A 21,857-nucleotide genomic window follows, 5' to 3' on the forward strand; every position below is an offset into this window, starting at 1 on the left:
GAACAGTTTTTCATCAATCATTTTTGCACTTGAGGACACATCAGGACTTCCCTCCATTAAGAATTAAATTCCAAATCGCTTTCATTGTGATTCATAAAAAGGTCAACACTGGCTCAAGCAGCAACAACGTTTACGGAAATGTTAACAACATTACATTTGACAAATACAGAAAAAAAGAAAGAAAATAACACAGGCTAACTGCCAAACCAATGTCCTTCTGCAATCAATCAATCAATTTTTTTTATATAGCGCCAAATCACAACAAACAGTTGCCCCAAGGCACTTTATATTGTAAGGCAAGGCCATACAATAATTATGTAAAACCCCAACGGTCAAAACGACCCCCTGTGAGCAAGCACTTGGCTACAGTGGGAAGGAAAAACTCCCTTTTAACAGGAAGAAACATCCAGCAGAACCAGGCTCAGGGAGGGGCAGTCTTCTGCTGGGACTGGTTGGGGCTGAGGGAGAGAACCAGGAAAAAGACATGCTGTGGAGGGGAGCAGAGATCGATCACTAATGATTAAATGCAGAGTGGTGCATACAGAGCAAAAAGAGAAAGAAACAGTGCATCATGGGAACCCCCCAGCAGTCTACATCTATAGCAGCATAACTAAGGGATGGTTCAGGGTCACCTGATCCAGCCCTAACTATAAGCTTTAGCAAAAAGGAAAGTTTTAAGCCTAATCTTAAAAGTAGAGAGGGTGTCTGTCTCCCTGATCTGAATTGGGAGCTGGTTCCACAGGAGAGGAGCCTGAAAGCTGAAGGCTCTGCCTCCCATTCTACTCTTACAAACCCTAGGAACTACAAGTAAGCCTGCAGTCTGAGAGCGAAGCGCTCTATTGCGGTGATATGGTACTACGAGGTCCCTAAGATAAGATGGGACCTGATTATTCAAAACCTTATAAGTAAGAAGAAGAATTTTAAATTCTATTCTAGAATTAACAGGAAGCCAATGAAGAGAGGCCAATATGGGTGAGATATGCTCTCTCCTTCTAGTCCCCGTCAGCACTCTAGCTGCAGCATTTTGAATTAACTGAAGGCTTTTTAGGGAACTTTTAGGACAACCTGATAATAATGAATTACAATAGTCCAGCCTAGAGGAAATAAATGCATGAATTAGTTTTTCAGCATAACTCTGAGACAAGACCTTTCTGATTTTAGAGATATTGCGTAAATGCAAAAAAGCAGTCCTACATATTTGTTTAATATGCGCTTTGAATGACATATCCTGATCAAAAATGACTCCAAGATTTCTCACAGTATTACTAGAGGTCAGGGTAATGCCATCCAGAGTAAGGATCTGGTTAGACACCATGTTTCTAAGATTTGTGGGGCCAAGTACAATAACTTCAGTTTTATCTGAGTTTAAAAGCAGGAAATTAGAGGTCATCCATGTCTTTATGTCTGTAAGACAATCCTGCAGTTTAGCTAATTGGTGTGTGTCCTCTGGCTTCATGGATAGATAAAGCTGAGTATCATCTGCGTAACAATGAAAATTTAAGCAATACCGTCTAATAATACTGCCTAAGGGAAGCATGTATAAAGTGAATAAAATTGGTCCTAGCACAGCACCTTGTGGAACTCCATAATTAACTTTAGTCTGTGAAGAAGATTCCCCATTTACATGAACAAATTGTAATCTATTATACAAATATGATTCAAACCACCGCAGCGCAGTGCCTTTAATACCTATGGCATGCTCTAATCTCTGTAATAAAGTTTTATGGTCAACAGTATCAAAAGCAGCACTGAGGTCTAACAGAACAAGCACAGAGATGAGTCCACTATCCGAGGCCATAAGAAGATCATTTGTAACCTTCACTAATGCTGTTTCTGTACTATGATGAATTCTAAAACCTGACTGAAACTCTTCAAATAGACCATTCCTCTGCAGATGATCAGTTAGCTGTTTTACAACTACCCTTTCAAGAATTTTTGAGAGAAAAGGAAGGTTGGAGATTGGCCTATAATTAGCTAAGATAGCTGGGTCAAGTGATGGCTTTTTAAGTAATGGTTTAATTACTGCCACCTTAAAAGCCTGTGGTACATAGCCACCTAACAAAGATAGATTGATCATATTTAAGATCAAAGCATTAAATAATGGTAGGGCTTCCTTGAGCAGCCTGGTAGGAATGGGGTCTAATAAACATGTTGATGGTTTGGATGAAGTAACTAATGAAAATAACTCAGAACAATCGGAGAGAAAGAGTCTAACCAAATACCAGCATCACTGAAAGCAGCCAAAGATAACGATACGTCTTTGGGATGGTTATGAGTAACTTTTTCTCTAATAGTTAAAATTTTGTTAGCAAAGAAAGTCATGAAGTCATTACTAGTTAAAGTTAATGGAATACTCAGCTCAATAGAGCTCTGACTCTGTCAGCCTGGCTACAGTGCTGAAAAGAAACCTGGGGTTGTTCTTATTTTCTTCAATTAGTGATGAGTAGAAAAATGTCCTAGCTTTACGGAGGGCTTTTTTATAGAGCAACAGACTCTTTTTCCAGGCTAAGTGAAGATCTTCTAAATTAGTGAGACGCCATTTCCTCTCCAACTTACGGGTTATCTGCTTTAAGCTACGAGTTTGTGAGTTATACCACGGAGTCAGGCACTTCTGATTTAAAGCTCTCTTTTTCAGAGGAGCTACAGCATCCAAAGTTGTCTTCAATGAGGATGTAAAACTATTGACGAGATACTCTATCTCACTTACAGAGTTTAGGTAGCTACTCTGCACTGTGTTGGTATATGGCATTAGAGAACATAAAGAAGGAATCATATCCTTAAACCTAGTTACAGCGCTTTCTGAAAGACTTCTAGTGTAATGAAACTTATTCCCCACTGCTGGGTAGTCCATCAGAGTAAATGTAAATGTTATTAAGAAATGATCAGACAGAAGGGAGTTTTCAGGGAATACTGTTAAGTCTTCTATTTCCATACCATAAGTCAGAACAAGATCTAAGATATGATTAAAGTGGTGGGTGGACTCATTTACTTTTTGAGCAAAGCCAATAGAGTCTAATAATAGATTAAATGCAGTGTTGAGGCTGTCATTCTCAGCATCTGTGTGGATGTTAAAATCGCCCACTATAATTATCTTATCTGAGCTAAGTACTAAGTCAGACAAAAGGTCTGAAAATTCACAGAGAAACTCACAGTAACGACCAGGTGGACAATAGATAATAACAAATAAAACTGGTTTTTGGGACTTCCAATTTGGATGGACAAGACTAAGAGTCAAGCTTTCAAATGAATTAAAGCTCTGTCTGGGTTTTTGATTAATTAATAAGCTGGAATGGAAGATTGCTGCTAATCCTCCACCTCGGCCCGTGCTACGAGCATTCTGACAGTTAGTCTGTCAGAATGCACAAAATGCTACAAGACCTCTGGCATTAGAGGGAATCACACTCGGGACTTATAAGCAGAAAGGAACTCACTGAATAGCAATAGGCCTAAAGAGAGTACTTTTCAAGACCATAGAAATGGGAAACCACTTTGAAAGATTAGTCTGATAGGACACACCATACAAGTGCACTTACCATCAATACCCAAAACCTGTTGCTTTTGGTTCTCGGGGCACGGCTCAAATTTGTTGAAAATCTCCAAGCAGTGGTCATTAGTCACCTTGGTCATCTGCAGAGCAAATTAAAAAAATATACATAATTTTATTGAAATAACCAAATGTGGATAAATGCTACTTTTTTCCATCTTGTCTGTGTAATCTGAGCCCTGCTCGACAGCTGATCCTGAAGTCGAACTCCCCAGTCCATCAGATTCTCTCCATCATGTCTAATCAAATGATCAAAATCAAAAAAGATTATTAATATTATGATTTTGTAAACACCATAGAGCAGGGGCTCCCAAATTATTTCCTGTGAAGGACCAAAAATTAATCTGGGTGGAGGGCAGCGGGCAAAAAGTACAATTTAATGTTGCATCAAAGTACATTACATTATATTTTACACAAAATTATCATGTGAAATCAAAACAAATGTCAACATAAAAAGACTTCTCTGTAATCTCCTTGCAGTATTTTATTAATGTGCAGACTGCAGAAATACTTTTTAAAAATCTATACATCTGTTTCTGCACCTTGACAGAAAATGCAGGCAAGGTGCTTTGGAACTGCTGAAAACAACTGTATTGTCCACCTTTGTAATGAAAATAAAAATTTCACTTAATCTTGAAAAACTACAGGAACAAATCTGTTTTAAAATCTATGTTACAACATTTAAGTTACACATCACAAAATGTCCTGACAGACAGACCTCGCATAAACATTTTTCTATGATGTTTTGGCAAAATGAGGCTTCATGAAGGATTTGGTGTTTTTTTGCGCAAACTAGATGGCAGTGTTCATTCCAAAAAGGGGGGTTCGAAGAACAGTGAAGTGTGCTGAACACCACAGAAACCCCACAGCGCCCCACAATTTCTACATGGAAAATTGTGGTCAGATATGGAGCTGCCATTCGGGCAGAAATAAATATACTGCTTTTGCTACAAACCACGGGTTAAGCAACAATACCAATACCGATTATCAACAAGGTTTGAAGGCTAATACTGATATTTGAGGCCAAAATTTGTCTTTAATAAAAGGTATCAAAAAGGTGAATTTTAGTATCACACACTTTTAACACAAAACTTGTTTTGCAGCATATGTTTAATTCACAGAACATTTCAACATGACTTTCACACAAGAAGTGCGACGAGTAATAAATAACATTATTATGAAGGTGAACAAATAAATAAATACAGCTGCCATGCTCCAGTCTGCACACTGCTAACAGTTTGTACAGTTTGTGAACAGTAACAATTTAAACTACAGTAAAAGGGTTAGGGTTAGTGGAGACCAGTGGAGACACGAAGGTCGGACCCCAGAGACGGAGAGCTGGTTTTGTACACAAACACATTCATCGGAGGGTGAGCGTGTGCCGTGTGTCCAAAAAAGCGGGATCTGACATTGCCTTGATACTTGAATTTTGACAAAACATGCAAGAATCCCAATCCATGCGGTGAACAGCACTTCTTAATGAGCAGCCTGGACCAGAACTAGGTGCTTCTACTTTTGGGTTCTCTGATGCAGAGACTCGTGGCTTACCAATCCATGAAATGTGCATTTTGCTAGTAAATGTGGAATAGCAAGATTTGTGATAGACGAGATCTTGGGTTGTCATCTCAGCCAACATGGAATCAATACGGTCAGTCAGAGCTCTGTTTTCATCATCTCTCAGTTTGTGTCACTGTTCAATTGTGTCCTGTAATTTCAATTTTTGCTCTTGTTCCCAGTCTTTGTGTTCCTTTTTAACATCTTGGCAAAGCAAACAAAACTCCCAAGATACAGGGACATCTCTTTTGAGATAAACTGGATCCATTTTCAAAGTTACAGATTGTGAATGTGATATGATCAATATATGGGGGGTTCCCATGATGCACTGAGTGTTTCTTTCTCTTTTTGCTCTGTATGCACCACTCTGCATTTAATCATTAGTGATTGATCTCTGCTCCCCTCCACAGCATGTCTTTTTCCTGGTTCTCTCCCTCAGCCCCAACCGGTCCCAGCAGAAGACTGCCCCTCCCTGAGCCTGGTTCTGCTGGAGGTTTCTTCCTGTTGAAGGGGAGTTTTTCCTTCCCACTGTAGCCAGGTGCTTGCTCACAGGGGGTCGTTTTGACCGTTGGGGTTTTACATAATTGTTGTGTGGCCTTGCCTTACAGTGTAAAGCGCCTTGGGGCAACTGTTTGTTGTGATTTGGCGCTATATAAAAAAATTGATTGATTGATTGATTGATATGTACAAGCACATTAAACAACAATGTTCAAAATAGGTAAACCAATTCTAGATTCTTAACACAACTACACAAACTGTGTCTAGTAAAATGTAACTATATACAGGATAAATACAGGAAGACATAAATAGGCACAATAAATTCTTGGGGATAAGGGTAGGTATCATATGATAATATATATCACCACTACAATAAGACCACAGACACTTGAAGAAAGGTCTACCAACATACCACTTGTTCTACAAAATCAAGAAACTGCTACAATATCTGACATAAGTGTGTGAAAACAGAACAGTGTAGAATCTGCAAGTGGTCAACACACACACCCTGACACTGCAGTGATAATCTTTTAAAGTTAGATTTATTAATTTAGAATCTTAGAATTGACAAAAAAGGGCCATTGGTTGAGTTAATTCATCACTTTAGTGCATTTTATTACTGATGAATCTGAACCACTGGGTTGTGACAGGGCATTTGGGGTCACAAAGTTCAACGACCTCTTGAGGTCAAATGAGGATAGATACAGCTTGTCATGTGGCAGATTTGAATTCAGCACACCCAAATTGACAAAATAAGACTGGTTGCCAACTTTGTCCCAGAAATGCCTTAGCCTTTTTAAATAACCACATTTTGCTATTTCAGCACCGGTCTATGGCGTGTTATTTCAATCCTGCCATGTAGGATTATTGTTCCACTATGTGGAACAATGTCTTTTGTCAATAAGACAAATGCTGAAGCTGGTCCATGTCTGGCTGTCCACTCATCACTCACTCATCATCGCCTTTCTGTCCGACTCCGTGATCACAAAAGCGGCTCTCAGCAAGACTGGTCAGTGTCTCACCGTAGTATCTTAGCTTAGCGATGCAGTGGTACAATCCACAAACACGGGTGGTTCCACTCTTGCGGGAGAGGAAGCACGCTTCGTTAAAGAACATGTCTTACTGAAATCATACTTTCAATTTAAGACGTTAGTGACCATCCAATGATCCACCGGGATTAATTTGTGCACTTCCATGACCGGTTTCAAAGTATACGGCATTCGTAACAAACAGCTATGGAGACTTCCGAAAACAAAGTACTCGTAAGTACTCGTGTGTTTCCAACAGCGGTGACGTAGCTTTTTGAGACGTCGGACGTAGTGTTTAGAACTGAGGCCCGGAAATTGGACGCAAACAAAAATTAAACATGTTTAATTTTTGTTTGCGTCCTGTGCTCGATGCAGAATTAAGTGGTTTCAGTGGTCACTTAAGGTCAGAGCAACAGAACGGTTCTCAACATGACTGGAAGCCACACACTCACAAGACAACGTTACCCAACGCCAATTTATGATTCCTGCTGTGTTCCATTGTTCCCGCAGTATAAATCACGTGGGACTGTTTTTATACCATGTACACAATGCAGTAAAACTACACGCTCAAAAAACAGCACAGGAAAAACTGCGGATTGCAGCTGCAGCAACTCCTCACTTTTCTCTCACAAATATGTTTATATAAAGTCCATAAAAGTCCTGCTCACAGACTGATTGCCAGAGACAGGACATGTCCACATCAAGTAGAAATCCAGACATCTCCACATTTACTCACAGACGGTTCATTCACATGTGCACATGTGAACAATTAAAAGAAAGAAAAAAACTGTCTGGCTGCAGGCAGTTAGTTCCTTGTTCTCCCCTCAAACTCTCTCATCACTGTGTTAAAAAAAGGACAAAAAAGGACATAAGTCCTGCTCACAGACTGATTGCCAGAGACAGGACATGTCCACATCAAGTAGAACTCCAGACATCTCCACATTTTCTCACGGACAGTTCATGTGCGCACGTATCTCGCAGTCAAAGGAGGAAAGATAAACTATAACAGAACTCAGAGCAGCTGCAGCTCAGCACAAGAACAAATATAAACTAGAAGAGGAATCAGAGTGCACAGTCTGTCTGCAGACAAACTGTGCACTTTGATTCCTCTGTGCAGAGAACCTGCAGGCTGCGTCCTCACCTCCTCTCTGCCCTCCACTGCATGCACTTGACACAGACATTCCTGTGTCATCATGATGCAACAGGAAGCAGCTGGGAGCAGCCCCGGTGTAAAAGGGGCTTAACACTGCATGTGTAATGGCCCCCTGCCCTGACAGATGCATTCCGTTAACCCTGTATGCAGAATTTCCTCCTGCCCTGATGTGGATAAAAGCAGAGCTCAGAAAGCCACACTTTACACTGTTCCAATCAGGACACCCTGGTCAGCACAGCGTCCGAAGTACTTCGTATTAAAAAGCCTGTTATTTGACAAACGGTCAATGTCTTGACTCTTTTCTTTCACAGACAAGCCTGAAAATCCTTCGGCCTCAACAGCTGCCGTCACACGCTGCACGCTGGACCATCGAACTGGATCGGTGAACAGCCAAACAGATCCAATGATCTGCCTCTTACCCAGTTTAGGTTTTACGGAAGATGAGGACCGACCGGTTCGGTCGTCAGTGCAGCATTTCCACGAATCATAGGTGTTGTATTTAACAACATGGGTGAGAAAGGCTGTCATTTTTTGATGTGAAAGATAAAATTGATTGTTTGTCAACAGGCATTGTAGGTTAAAATAAATTTATTTTAACTGAGTTTGGACCTTGGTAGGAAATAATACTACAATGTGTTATTTCTGAGTGTAGGTTAAAGTTTATTCTCCGAGATTGTAGGAATTAATGCTACAGTGTGGTAATTGTGAGAGTAGGAGGATTTTTTTAATTCTCTGAGTTATGTAGGAGCAAAGAAACATTCTTTGACTGAGTTTTGTAGGAAATACTAACCGCTGAGGTGTGTTATTTCTGAGACTGGAGGAAATGGAAGACATTTCATTTCTGAGTTGAAAAAAAAAAGAAAAAGCAATTTCCGAGTAAAATGAGAAACAATCAGGAAAAGAAAAAGAGAAAAAGTGTAGCTTAAGCAGAAAAAAAAAAATAAAAAAATCAGACAAATGAAAAGAATCCATGGATAAGAAAAAGGGGGAAATAATATTTAAAAAACAAGGGTAAGGACAGTGGATGTGACAGAAGATTGTTATGCTACATATAATGTGTTTAAAAAAGAGAAAGCTTCAGATGGGAATCAAATCAAATCAATTTTATTTATATAGCGCCAAATCACAACAAACAGTCGCCCCAAGACGCTTTATATTGTAAGGCAAAAGCCATACAATAATCACAGAAAAACCCCAACGGTCAAAACGACCCCCTGTGAGCAAGCACTTGGTGACAGTGGGAAGGAAAAACTCCCTTTTAACCTCCAGCAGAACCAGGAAGGAAGAAACACACACACGCACACACACAGGGGACAAACATCACCTACTGATATTTGTGGTTTTTTTCTCTCTCTCGCTCTCACTCCACCTTGAGCCTTGCTGTGCCAAAGGTCAAAGTCCACAGGGAAGACTGGTGTTCTGTTTATCGCCGACCCGGCCGCTCCAGAAAACCGCAGCTATCCTCTGTTCACCCCCAGTCAAGAACAGCCGACTGTTTTCTGTCATACCTGGAGACCAGCAGGTGAAGAATTAACCAGCCTCCTGAAAAGTCTCATCCTGTCTGGCTGTGACTGAAAATTAAAGCTGAGACACCAGCAGCACAAAAACTGAGACAACAGACCATTGCCTGAGATGATCACTGCAACTATGAGTCCATGTGCAGCGTGTCTGTGATGAATTTGAAGCTAACTGTCCAGCTGCTGTGGACATGGCAGCAATCCAAGGCTGCAAACAGAAACCTGATGAGGCTGTGGACATGGGACAGATGCAGACAAAGACACACCGTGTAAAGCTGTTCTGAAGTCCTGCCTGGTCCCTGGTCTGAGACCAGGGGCCTGTACTACAAAGCGGGGTTACTGGCTTATCAGGGTAACTTCGGGAGTAAGTTGATGATGTGTGGAGTAACTTCCCGGTTAACCCGTACTACGAAAGGTGGATAGGTTTTGATCGAGGTATGCTGCCATGGCAATTTATGCTGTGTGCCAAACCTGCTCCGAGCAGATTATGTTCTAGGTTAGCTTGAGGTTTTCGCTTAACCACTCCCTTTATAAGTACCGTCCATCCACCTTCAATCACTCCGAAGACAATGCCGGCCTACCTGGATGATCCATTTGATATTGGGGCACAAATTGTGAGGGGCTCTCGTCGCAGGGCGAGGGCTTTTAAAGACCACCAGAATCCGCTGACATACCCGGACGATATTCTCCATGAAAGATATAGATTCTCAGCCGAGGGAATTCGTTATCTTTGTCAGCTGACCGGGCCAGACGTCTGTAACGTCACCCATCGTAGCAATGCCCTGACGATCGAGCAGATAATGTGCCTTGTGCTTAGATATTTTGCCAGTGGACAATTTATGTATTCCATCTGTGATGCTGAACATCTGAGCAAGAATACTGTATGTCGTATGATTCGCAAGGTAGTACTTGCTCTATCTAAACTGTTGGATGCATTTGTCGTTTTCCCTGGCCATTTATCCGCAATGCAAATCAAAGAAAGGTTTTATGCAATCGCGGGTAATTACTAATATCAAAATAGGTCTAATGCATGTCCATTAATTAGGTGACGTGGGGCTTAATAACAATTTCTCCTACGTTTCCCAAGAGTAATAGGAGCCATTGATTGCATGCAAATCCCAATCAGTGCACCCCTGGGAGAGCACGAGGGCGATTATGTCCATCGCAAATCTTTTCATAGTATCAATGTGCAGGTATAGCCGTTCTATTCGGCCTATTTCATATACCCATTATCGTGTAGTCCACTCTAAGCTCACCTTCTTTTCACTTATTTCAGCCACATAAGGGCTGCTTTGGTTTGGGTGATTTTTCTAAATATTCTAATATGCAATTACTATAATTACATATTTCACATTCTTTTTCTCCCCACATAGGGCTGTCCTGTTGGATAACCTACATGCCAAAGTGATATATATGTAACTATGTTAACAGAATGACCATTAATGGCTTTAAATCCTTAGATAGGTAGCCTATTTAGGAAACATTAAATGAACCTAACATCTATTAGTAGGCCTATGCCCACTTCTGAATCATGTTGCATCTGGGCGTAATTAATGAAAGAAGGTCATTATTTTACACATATCAGACATTTCACAGGTTAATCATCTGTAACAGATTTGGAGAACAATTGAATTGTACTTACGCATTTACCCGATCAGCAATACGTTGCCAACAAGCCTGTCTTGCTTTATTGGCAGACGATGTGTTCGATTTCCCCCTTAACATTAATTTCAATTCCTCGTAGCTCCGCATAATAATCGTGCATTCTTCTTCGGTAAAGTAAGGTGACCGCGCCATCACTGAAAAATGGTGACGTGCGCTGCAACCTGCCCCTTTTATGTGAACGCACGCAAACTCCAATTAGGTTAACACAGGTTCAACAAATCAACATTTTAATCAGCGTCGTAGTACCGGTTAACACCACTTGAGAACACCAGGTTTTGTCAATCCCGGTTTAAGAAGTTAACCCTGGGTTACATCTGAGTAAGTTAACCCCGCTTTGTAGTACAGGCCCCTGAAGTCTGTCAGAGAGTGAAACAAGAAAAGAGAGTGAAGCCACCAAGAGGAGAGACTGATGACCAGACAATGATGAATGCCCTTAAAACGACACAAACGCTACGTGTACACCCGCCGCAGACCATGACACAGACACAAACGCTACGTGTACACCCGCCGCGGACCATGACACAGACACAAACGCTACATCTACACCCGCCGCGGACCATGACACAGACACAAACGCTACGTGTACACCCGCCGCGGACCATGACAGACACAAACGCTACGTGTACACCCGCCGCGGACCATGACACAGACACAAACGCTACGTGTACACCCGCCGCGGACCATGACACAGACACAAACGCTACGTGTACACCCGCCGCGGACCATGACACAGACACAAACGCTACATCTACACCCGCCGCGGACCATGACACAGACACAAACGCTACATCCACACCCGCCGCGGAACATGACACAGACACAAACGCTACATCTACACCCGCCGCAGAACATGACAGACACAAACGCTACATCTACACCCGCCGCGGAACATGACACAGACACAAACGCTACATCTACACTCGCCGCGGACCATGACACAGACACAAACGCTACATCTACACCCGCCGCGGAACATGACAGACACAAACGCTACATCTACACCCGCCGCGGACCATGACACAGACACAAACGCTACATCCACACCCGCCGCGGACCATGACACAGACACAAACGCTACATCTACACCCGCCGCGGAACATGACAGACACAAACGCTACATCTACACCCGCCGCGGAACATGACACAGACACAAACGCTACATCTACACTCGCCGCGGACCATGACAGACACAAACGCTACATCTACACCCGCCGCGGAACATGACACAGACACAAACGCTACATCTACACCCGTCGCGGAACATGACAGACACAAACGCTACATCTACACCCGTCGCGGAACATGACACAGACACAAACGCTACATCTACACCCGCCGCGGACCATGACACAGACGCTACATCTACACCCGCCACGGACCATGACACAGAAACAAACGCTACATCTACACCCGTCGCGGAACATGACACAGACACAAACGCTACATCTACACCCGCCGCGGACCATGACACAGACGCTACATCTACACCCGCCACGGACCATGACACAGAAACAAACGCTACATCTACACCCGCCGCGGAACATGACACAGACACAAACGCTACATCTACACCCGCCACGGAACATGACACAGACACAAACGCTACATCTACACCCGCCACGGAACATGACAGACACAAACGCTACATCTACACCCGTCACGGAACATGACACAGACACAAACGCTACATCTACACCCGCCACGGACCATGACACAGACACAAACGCTACATCTACACCCGCCGCGGAACATGACACAGACACAAACGCTACATCTACACCCGCCACGGAACATGACACAGACACAAACGCTACATCTACACCCGTCGTGGAACATGACAGACACAAACGCTACATCTACACCCGTCGCGGAACATGACAGACACAAACGCTACATCTACACCCGTCGCGGAACATGACACAGACTCAAACGCTACATCTACACCCGCCGCGGACCATGACACAGACGCTACATCTACACCCGCCACGGACCATGACACAGAAACAAACGCTACATCTACACCCGTCGCGGAACATGACACAGACACAAACGCTACATCTACACCCGCCGCGGACCATGACACAGACGCTACATCTACACCCGCCACGGACCATGACACAGAAACAAACGCTACATCTACACCCGCCGCGGAACATGACACAGACACAAACGCTACATCTACACCCGCCACGGAACATGACACAGACACAAACGCTACATCTACACCCGCCACGGAACATGACAGACACAAACGCTACATCTACACCCGTCACGGAACATGACACAGACACAAACGCTACATCTACACCCGCCACGGACCATGACACAGACACAAACGCTACATCTACACCCGCCGCGGAACATGACACAGACACAAACGCTACATCTACACCCGCCACGGAACATGACACAGACACAAACGCTACATCTACACCCGTCGCGGAACATGACAGACACAAACGCTACATCTACACCCGTCGCGGAACATGACACAGACACAAACGCTACATCTACACCCGCCACGGAACATGACAGACACAAACGCTACATCTACACCCGTCACGGAACATGACACAGACACAAACGCTACATCTACACCCGCCACGGACCATGACACAGACACAAACGCTACATCTACACCCGCCGCGGAACATGACACAGACACAAACGCTACATCTACACCCGCCACGGAACATGACACAGACACAAACGCTACATCTACACCCGCCACGGAACATGACACAGACACAAGCTTTGAAGGAAAAGTAAATGATTATTTACATGAAAATCAATTAAAATCCTCCGGACCTGAATTGGGTTTTAATAAGACTGCAGACCATATTGTATGTTTTTGAAACCTCAACTTTTTGAAATTTTGCCTGCAGCTGTATTAACTGTGAATGAGGAAAAAAATTAAATTAGATGACTGATCTTGGCGCCGCCAAATTTTAATACAGAGCTCTGAGTGTGTGTGTGTGGTTATCTTAAGACTTGAATGAGTCCTTGTTTGTCTATAACTGGTACTCGGTGTCACTTAGTGGTGACATGATGCTAGAAGATGTTAAACATGTGATCTCAAAACATTTAGAGAAAATAAATCAAATAAATCAGAAAATGTGCACTGTGCAGCTTTTGTTTGTGATTTAGGCCAATGTAACTGTCAGTGAGGCTGATGACAAACTGACGGTGACAGAGGTTTATTTTGATGACTGCAGCACTCCAGCTGAATTGTCTGCCTCAAACGTGGAAAAGGATTGGTCCTTTAGTGTTGATTTGTAAGAAGGTTTGTGATTGGCTAAAAAAACTGATGTAAGGAGGTGTATTACTCAGCCACTGTTAATGTGTACAGATGGGAGATCGGTGAACAGCTCATTGCTCATGGAGCTTTGGCACTGTTCAAGGACACTGAGGAGTCTCCTCTCACTCCATGCTGAATCTGGAAGTTCCCTCCGACCCTCCCACTTCGTGATTTGTATATTGTGCCTAAAACTCTATCTGGGTTTATAGACATTGTTATTGTGTTTTTTTTTTATGTAAACATGTCATTTTCAGTTGGTTTTGCTGTGATCTCTTCCTGTTCATGTCGTTCTGGGGAAAGTGAACTTTGCTCTTCAGCACCCTGATTATTACAACACTGTTTTTCCTGTTTGACACTATCACTGTCCGGAACGATGAGATTTATACACCAAGCTGACCTGAAAAGAACCAATTTACATTCAACTGAAAGTGATCAAACTACAAATTCAAAGTTATTAATTGATATAGCACCATATCACGACCAGCCGCCTCAAGCCGCTGCACAAACATCACTGAAAAGGCAGAATAAAATGAATTAAGATTAAAAACGCAATAAAACATTTTAAAAATTAATAAGTAAGTGTGTGTGTGTGTGTGGGGGGGGGGGGGGGGCAGTCTGTCAACAATTTTATAGGCCAATAATAATACTTCAAAACCCGATCTCAGAGAGACAGGAAGCCAGTGAAGAGATGCAAGAACCAGCGTAATATGGTCAACCCTTACCATACAATTACAAGTACATGTATTTGTACTGAGTTTGGTGATGTTCTCACCGAGATACTTCGCCCCTTGAGGTTAATCTGCCTGGATACCGACCTTGAGATTATACAGTGGGAAAATAAGTATTTGACCTGCTGTCAGTTCGTAAGTTCACTTCAACTGTGAGAGACAGAATAAAAAAAAAAAAACAGTAAATCACATTGTATGATTTTTAAATAATTAATTTGCATTTTATTGCATGAAATAAGTATTTAACCCCGTACAAACACAGAGCTTAACAATTGGTACAGAAACATTTGTCTGCAATTATAGAGGTCAAATGTTTCCTGTAGTTTCTCACCAGGTTTTCACACACTGCAACAGGGATTTTGGTCCACTCCTCCATACAGATCTTCTCTAGATCTTTCAGGTTTGGAGTTTCAGCTCCCTCCAAAGATTTTCTATTGAGTTCAGGTCTGGAGACTGGCCAGGCCACTCCAGGACCTTGAAATGCTTCTTACGGAGCCCCTCCTTAGTTGCCCTGGCTGTGTGTTTGGGGTCATTGTCATGCTGGAAGACCCAGCCATGACCCATCTTCAATTCTCTTACTGAGGGAAGGAGGTTGTTTGCCAAAATCTCGCAATACATGACCCCATCCATCCTCCCTTCAATACGGTGCAGTCGTCCTGTCCCCTTTGCAGAAGAGCACCCCCAGAGTATGATGTTTCCACCCCCATGCTTCACGGTTGGGATGGTTTTCTTGGGGGTGTTCTCATCCTCTAAACATGTTGATTCCAAAAAGCTCTATTCTAGTCTCATCTGACCACATGACCTTCTCCCATGCCTCCTCTGGATCATCCAGATGGTCACTGGTGAACTTCAAATGGGCCTGGACATGTGCTGGCTTGAGCAGGGGGACCTTGTGGCCCTGCAGGATTTTAAACCATGACAGCATCATGTGTTACTAATGTAATCTTTGTGACTGTGGTCCCAGCTCTCTTCAGGTCATTGACCAGGTCCTCCTGTGTAGTTCTGAGCTTTCTCAGAATCATCCTTACCCCACAAAGTGAGATCTTGCATGGAATCCCAGACCAAGGGAGATTGACAGTCATCTTGTGTTTCTTCCACTTTCTAATAAATAATCATAACAGTTGTCTTCTACCAAGCTGCTTGCCTGTTGTCCTGTAGTCCATCCCAGCCTTGTGCAGGTCTACAGTTTTGTCCCTGGTGTCCTTATACAGCTCTTTGGTCTTGGCTATGGTGGACAGGTTGGAATGTGATTGACTGAGTGTGTGAACAGGTGTCTTTTATACAGGTAACAAGTTCAAACAGGTGCAATTAATACAGGTGAAGAGTGCAGAATAAGAGGGCTTCTTAAAGAAAAATGAACAGGTCTGTGAGAGACAGAATTCTTGCTGGTTGGTAGGGGTTCAAATACCTATTTCATGCAAAGAATGCAAATGAATTATTTAAAGGTGATAGAGGTTGAATGGGGCATTTATCCTTGTTCTGTGATGTGATATGTAGCCCAAAAAAAATTGGTTGGATCTGTAATGGCTCAGAACCTTCCTAAAAGGCTCTCTGAAAGAGCTATGTTACTATGCTGGGTTTAGAATGCCTCGTTTGCCTTTAATGACATCGTTTCGGAGCTTATTTGGCAACCTCATTATGAAATGCAAGTAGGTGGCGCTGATCGGTTGCCGTTGTTTGATTGGCTGCCCTTGCTCTCACTGAAAAGAAAGCATTATTTATTTATTTTCATTGCTTTTATATTTTCTGTTGTGTTTCTATTCAGGTTTTTTTTGCCTCTTTCTCTAAAATTGTATATAATAATCATTATATTATTAATATATAAACAAAAATAAATTTAAGAAATATTACAATTTGAAAACAAATGCACCCGAACATGATGACAGCTGCAATGCTAACTTTTAACATTGAAAATGCCATAGACATGCTAACGCTTTAGCATCGCTCCCCTTTTTAAGTTATAAATTACATCAACTGTTTCAGAAGACCACAACAGGTCGGTTTAACATAGAAAAGGTAAATAATACTCACAGACGTATGCTCTTTAGGGTTTTAGCGGGGGAAAATTAAGCAAAAGAAAGAAAGAATAAACGAAGCATTGCTTCAATCTGTGAAGCACTGCTTCGATTGGTTCAAGGTTCAAAGCAAAGCCGCGCTGCAGAAAAGTTGTTTACGGACCCGCTGCAGGGTCTGTAATCAATACAGAAATTATCACTGTCCTGACAAACACCCCCCAAAACCACGGCCACTCTGAAGGACCGATAACAGAATCGTTAAGCACAAAGCTTATTGATGTCGGTGGATCGAGTCATTTCTTAACGATACCCAAAAGGAACCGGTTCTCGATACATATCCCTAGCTGCTAAGGGGTTAGCTCATTCCCTTTAGAGGAACAAACCAGATTTCTTACAACAGGAATATGGGGCAACACAAATTTAAAACAAAAGAAAATGTGATACTTACAGGCTGTACTGATTGCCTGGGTTGATTTTGTCGCAGAGTCGGAACTGACCCTCTACTGAGTATTAAATGCCGACTGAAGCCAGCTCGAAATCATGCAAGGTTTGTGAAACAGTCCTCCGTGAAATGCGCAGAGCAAAGAAATAGTCAGTGGTTGTATGTACTGGGGATGTGGTTAAAAATGAATAAAAGCCAGTGATCACGTACATTACTTTCCGTGGGAAGATCATAGTCCGCTAAAACAGCCTGGGAAAGCACAGCTGTAGCTCGCCATTGCTTCTCTTCGAGTGTTACGAATGGGTGGGCACAACCTTATGAATAATTTTGAAGGGGCGTGTGTGAAAGGGTGTGTGTGTGGGTGTGTGTGTGGGGAGGCTATTGGTGAAAAAGTAACGCAAGTTTTCTCTCAAAAATGGATTGGCCTGTTTTCTAGGGGCAATTCAATAAAGGAGAAATACTTGAAACAGAAGTTCTGAAACTTGCTGGCACTTCATGTGTTTTCCCCACAGCGGGAAGACTCTGAACTAACACCAAAAACATGAAAAAGATGATTTTGATTCTCTATCCCCTTTAAAAATCATACAATGTGATTTACTGGATTTTTTTTTTTTTTTTTTTAGATTCTGTCTCTCACAGCTGAAGTGTACCTACGATAAAAAATTACAGATGTCTACATTCTTTGTAGGTGGGAAAACCTGCAAAACTGACAGGGGGTCAAAAACCTATTTTCCCACTGTATATAAAATATCTGTAATTTGGGTCGCGTTTGTGAAGATCCACGCAAATTAAATGTAGCAGACAGGGATTATTTGGAATATTTGTTTTAGTGAGTTTTCATCTCTTATTAATGTGATGGAAATGCATAAAATTTACATTTTGGTTGTATAGTGTCCATTTGCAATGGTCGTCATGGGGATTCTCTGTGTTGTTTAGACTATAGTGACTTTCTGGCATGCAAGGGATTATGGGATATCTCAATGGTGCAAATTAAAAAAACAATATCCATTCAGACAGGAAGCTATGGATGGAAAATCCTCCTGTTGTAAAGCCAATATTCCCAGTGAAAAAGATTTGTCATGCTGGACAATTCACCGAATGGTGTTTTGTTCAGGACTACTTACAGACGTTAAACGCGGCGACCCCTCTTATCTTTTTCCACTTCTGTCACCCTTGTGACAAACCTTGCGTCAAACCTTGCGTCACTTTCATCTTTTGTGACTCCTACTGATGTCTCTCTTTGGCACAAAGCTGGTGCTGAGAAGGTAGACGGGATTTGGTACGGTCCACATCTCCCTTCTGAGCCTTCTAAACCGTGCTTACTGCATGCCCTTTACTGCATGGTTGCTATTTTGTCACATGGTGGAGACCATGCGTCAAAAAGGAGGGATGATGTGTGGTGGTGCTGGATGTTTAAAAATTAAAAAAAAAAATTCAACACCTCATGATGGATTTCACTGAATTAACCCCAGCAGAGGGGAAGAAACACTGGCTTGTGATTGTGGATATGTTTTCCAAATGGGTTGAATTATTTCCAACAAAATATGCTTCTGCAAAAACTCTGTGGCAAAAGCTTTACTGACAAACTATTTCCAGATGAGGAGTGCAACAAAAATTGCTGTGGATTGGGAAAATAGCATATTGAAAAATAAATTAAAATTCCCAGCTGAAATGGGCCTAAATTGAGTTAAATGCCTACTCTTGGGCCTGATGTAGATGAGAATTTCGCACACGACACCATAATAACCTGTAACCATTTGAAAAACTGTTTGGAACACAGGACTCCATCCTAAGGCGTTGACAGGGGAAGATGCAGTGTTTATTGATCATAATCTTGTGTCTTACTGCATACAACTGTCACAAGCTCTTTCTGTGTGCAGGTCTCGTGTGAAGGAAGCCCTTCCATTATCAGCATTGGAACAATCATCACTGGATAGGCCCCTTCCAAGTGCAACTGACGACACATACCGCCATCAGGGTCGCGGATTTGCAAGAAAGCACTGAAAGAATTATCCTCTGCTCCCGATTCCTCAACAACCTAAAATGCTTCTGAAATAAAGATACTAAAACTTTACTAATTTTGGGCCACGGAAAATGAAAATGTTATCTGATTGGCTGCAGTTTTAAGAAATGCTACTACTGTGCTACTAAGGATTAATATATAACCTTTTAGCTGATTTTTAAAGTGTTACAAACGAGAACAGGTAAAATATTATATAAACAGTCAGAGAAACAAAAAAGACCTATGTTTATGATTTTTAAAACTCTACTGATAATATAATAGAATTATGTAGACACAAAACGTAAAACCTTGTATATCTTGGTAACAGTAGCCAATTAGCCACTGTAATTGTCATATTTGAAGTTAACTTCTAAATATTTGTATACTAGTGTTACATACACTTCAATGTGGAAAGGTTGTCAAATTTTACTAGGGATGCTGCAGCAGCCACTTCCCTTATAGTGTTCCAAAATAGGTTTGCTTTGGAGATCATCTTTGCAGAAAAAGGGAGGTGTTTGTGCGATGTTTGGACAAGACTGTGTCACCTTCATTTCAAATAACACAGCTTCAGATGGAAGACTGACAAAGGCCCTCAGCGGGCTGCGCGCTTTATCAGTCAAGATGAAGGAATATTCTGGCACAAACAATCCTCTGGTAGACCTGTGCACTAACTACTTTGGCAAATGGAGCAAGTTGATTATGACTATCCTTATGACACTAGCAGTATTTTTGGCCATATTTGCAGTTAGTGGCTGATGCTGTATTCGAGCTTTAACCCTGCGATGCACTGATAGAGCAGAAGGTGAAGCTAAGCCCCCTACTTATATGCTTTTATCTAAATACACAAGTCTAACTGCACTGAATGAAGGAGGAATGAAGGACAATCAGACTTGTTCTTATTTCTCACTATATGGATGATTCAGAGACAGAAACTGGGGAGAACAACATATAGATGTAAGTATATTTGCCTTGATGAAAATGTTTACTGAAACTTTTTACTGAAATGTCAAAGTTCTATGAAAAACACTAACCTTCTGAAGAATGGAACCTTAAGACATGTTGTTTTAACTTTGCTAAAGTGTGACAATGCAGATGCTATGTTATGTTCTCATTTGTATATAGTGCTTGATTTATTATTTTATTGATCATATTATGACCAAAGGGAGGAATTGTTAAAATGATAAATACTGCATGTTTTACTCAATGTTCCGTTTTAACTCAATGTACTGTTCGACAGCCCTGTCACCTTTCTGTATCTAAGACACGCTTAGTGTGAAGGTATCTGATAAGAGACGTTCCTCCAGCCTTCCCTTGCCTTGTCACACAAATGGCTCCGTGTCACACTGCAATGTGAGAAGAAGCACTGTAGACAGTCTGACAGCGGGACATGGTTTATCACCATGTGAGAAGAAGCACTGTAGACAGTCTGACAGCGGGACATGGTTTATCACCATGTGAGAAGAAGCACTGTAGACAGTCTGACAGCGGGACATGGTTTATCACCATGTGAGAAGAAGCACTGTAGACAGTCTGACAGCGGGACATGGTTTATCACCATGTGAGAAGAAGCACTGTAGACAGTCTGACAGCGGGACATGGTTTATCACCATGTGAGAAGAAGCACTGTAGACAGTCTGACAGCGGGACATGGTTTATCACCATGTGAGAAGAAGCACTGTAGACAGTCTGACAGCGGGACATGGTTTATCACAATGTGAGAAGAAGCACTGTAGACAGTCTGACAGCGGGACATGGTTTATCACCATGTGAGAAGAAGCACTGTAGACAGTCTGACAGCGGGACATGGTTTATCACCATGTGAGAAGAAGCACTGTAGACAGTCTGACAGCGGGACATGGTTTATCACCATGTGAGAAGAAGCACTGTAGACAGTCTGACAGTGGGACATGGTTTATCACCATGTGAGAAGAAGCACTGTAGACAGTCTGACAGCGGGACATGGTTTATCACAATGTGAGAAGAAGCACTGTAGACAGTCTGACAGCGGGACATGGTTTATCACCATGTGAGAAGAAGCACTGTAGACAGTCTGACAGCGGGACATGGTTTATCACAATGTGAGAAGAAGCACTGTAGACAGTCTGACAGCGGGACATGGTTTATCACCATGTGAGAAGAAGCACTGTAGACAGTCTGACAGCGGGACATGGTTTATCACCATGTGAGAAGAAGCACTGTAGACAGTCTGACAGCGGGACATGGTTTATCACCATGTGAGAAGAAGCACTGTAGACAGTCTGACAGCGGGACATGGTTTATCACCATGTGAGAAGAAGCACTGTAGACAGTCTGACAGCGGGACATGGTTTATCACAATGTGAGAAGAAGCACTGTAGACAGTCTGACAGCGGGACATGGTTTATCACCATGTGAGAAGAAGCACTGTAGACAG

At 42.3% G+C, this 21,857-nt stretch overlaps 1 protein-coding gene across 1 annotated transcript in view; it reads right to left on the bottom strand.

Annotated features, from left to right (window-relative positions):
• The window catches only part of LOC117513126 (1-phosphatidylinositol 4,5-bisphosphate phosphodiesterase eta-2-like), a 667,318-nt gene that overhangs the window by 534,950 nt on the left and 110,511 nt on the right, over positions 1-21,857 (bottom strand). The window contains exon 6 of the mRNA XM_034173461.1: positions 3,534-3,627. Within this exon, the coding sequence (XP_034029352.1) occupies positions 3,534-3,627 (94 nt within the window). The remainder of the gene's footprint in view (positions 1-3,533; positions 3,628-21,857) is intronic.

Source organism: Thalassophryne amazonica, chromosome 6 (assembly GCF_902500255.1).
Source record: "Thalassophryne amazonica chromosome 6, fThaAma1.1, whole genome shotgun sequence".
In the NCBI taxonomy this organism is placed as follows: domain Eukaryota; kingdom Metazoa; phylum Chordata; class Actinopteri; order Batrachoidiformes; family Batrachoididae; genus Thalassophryne; species Thalassophryne amazonica.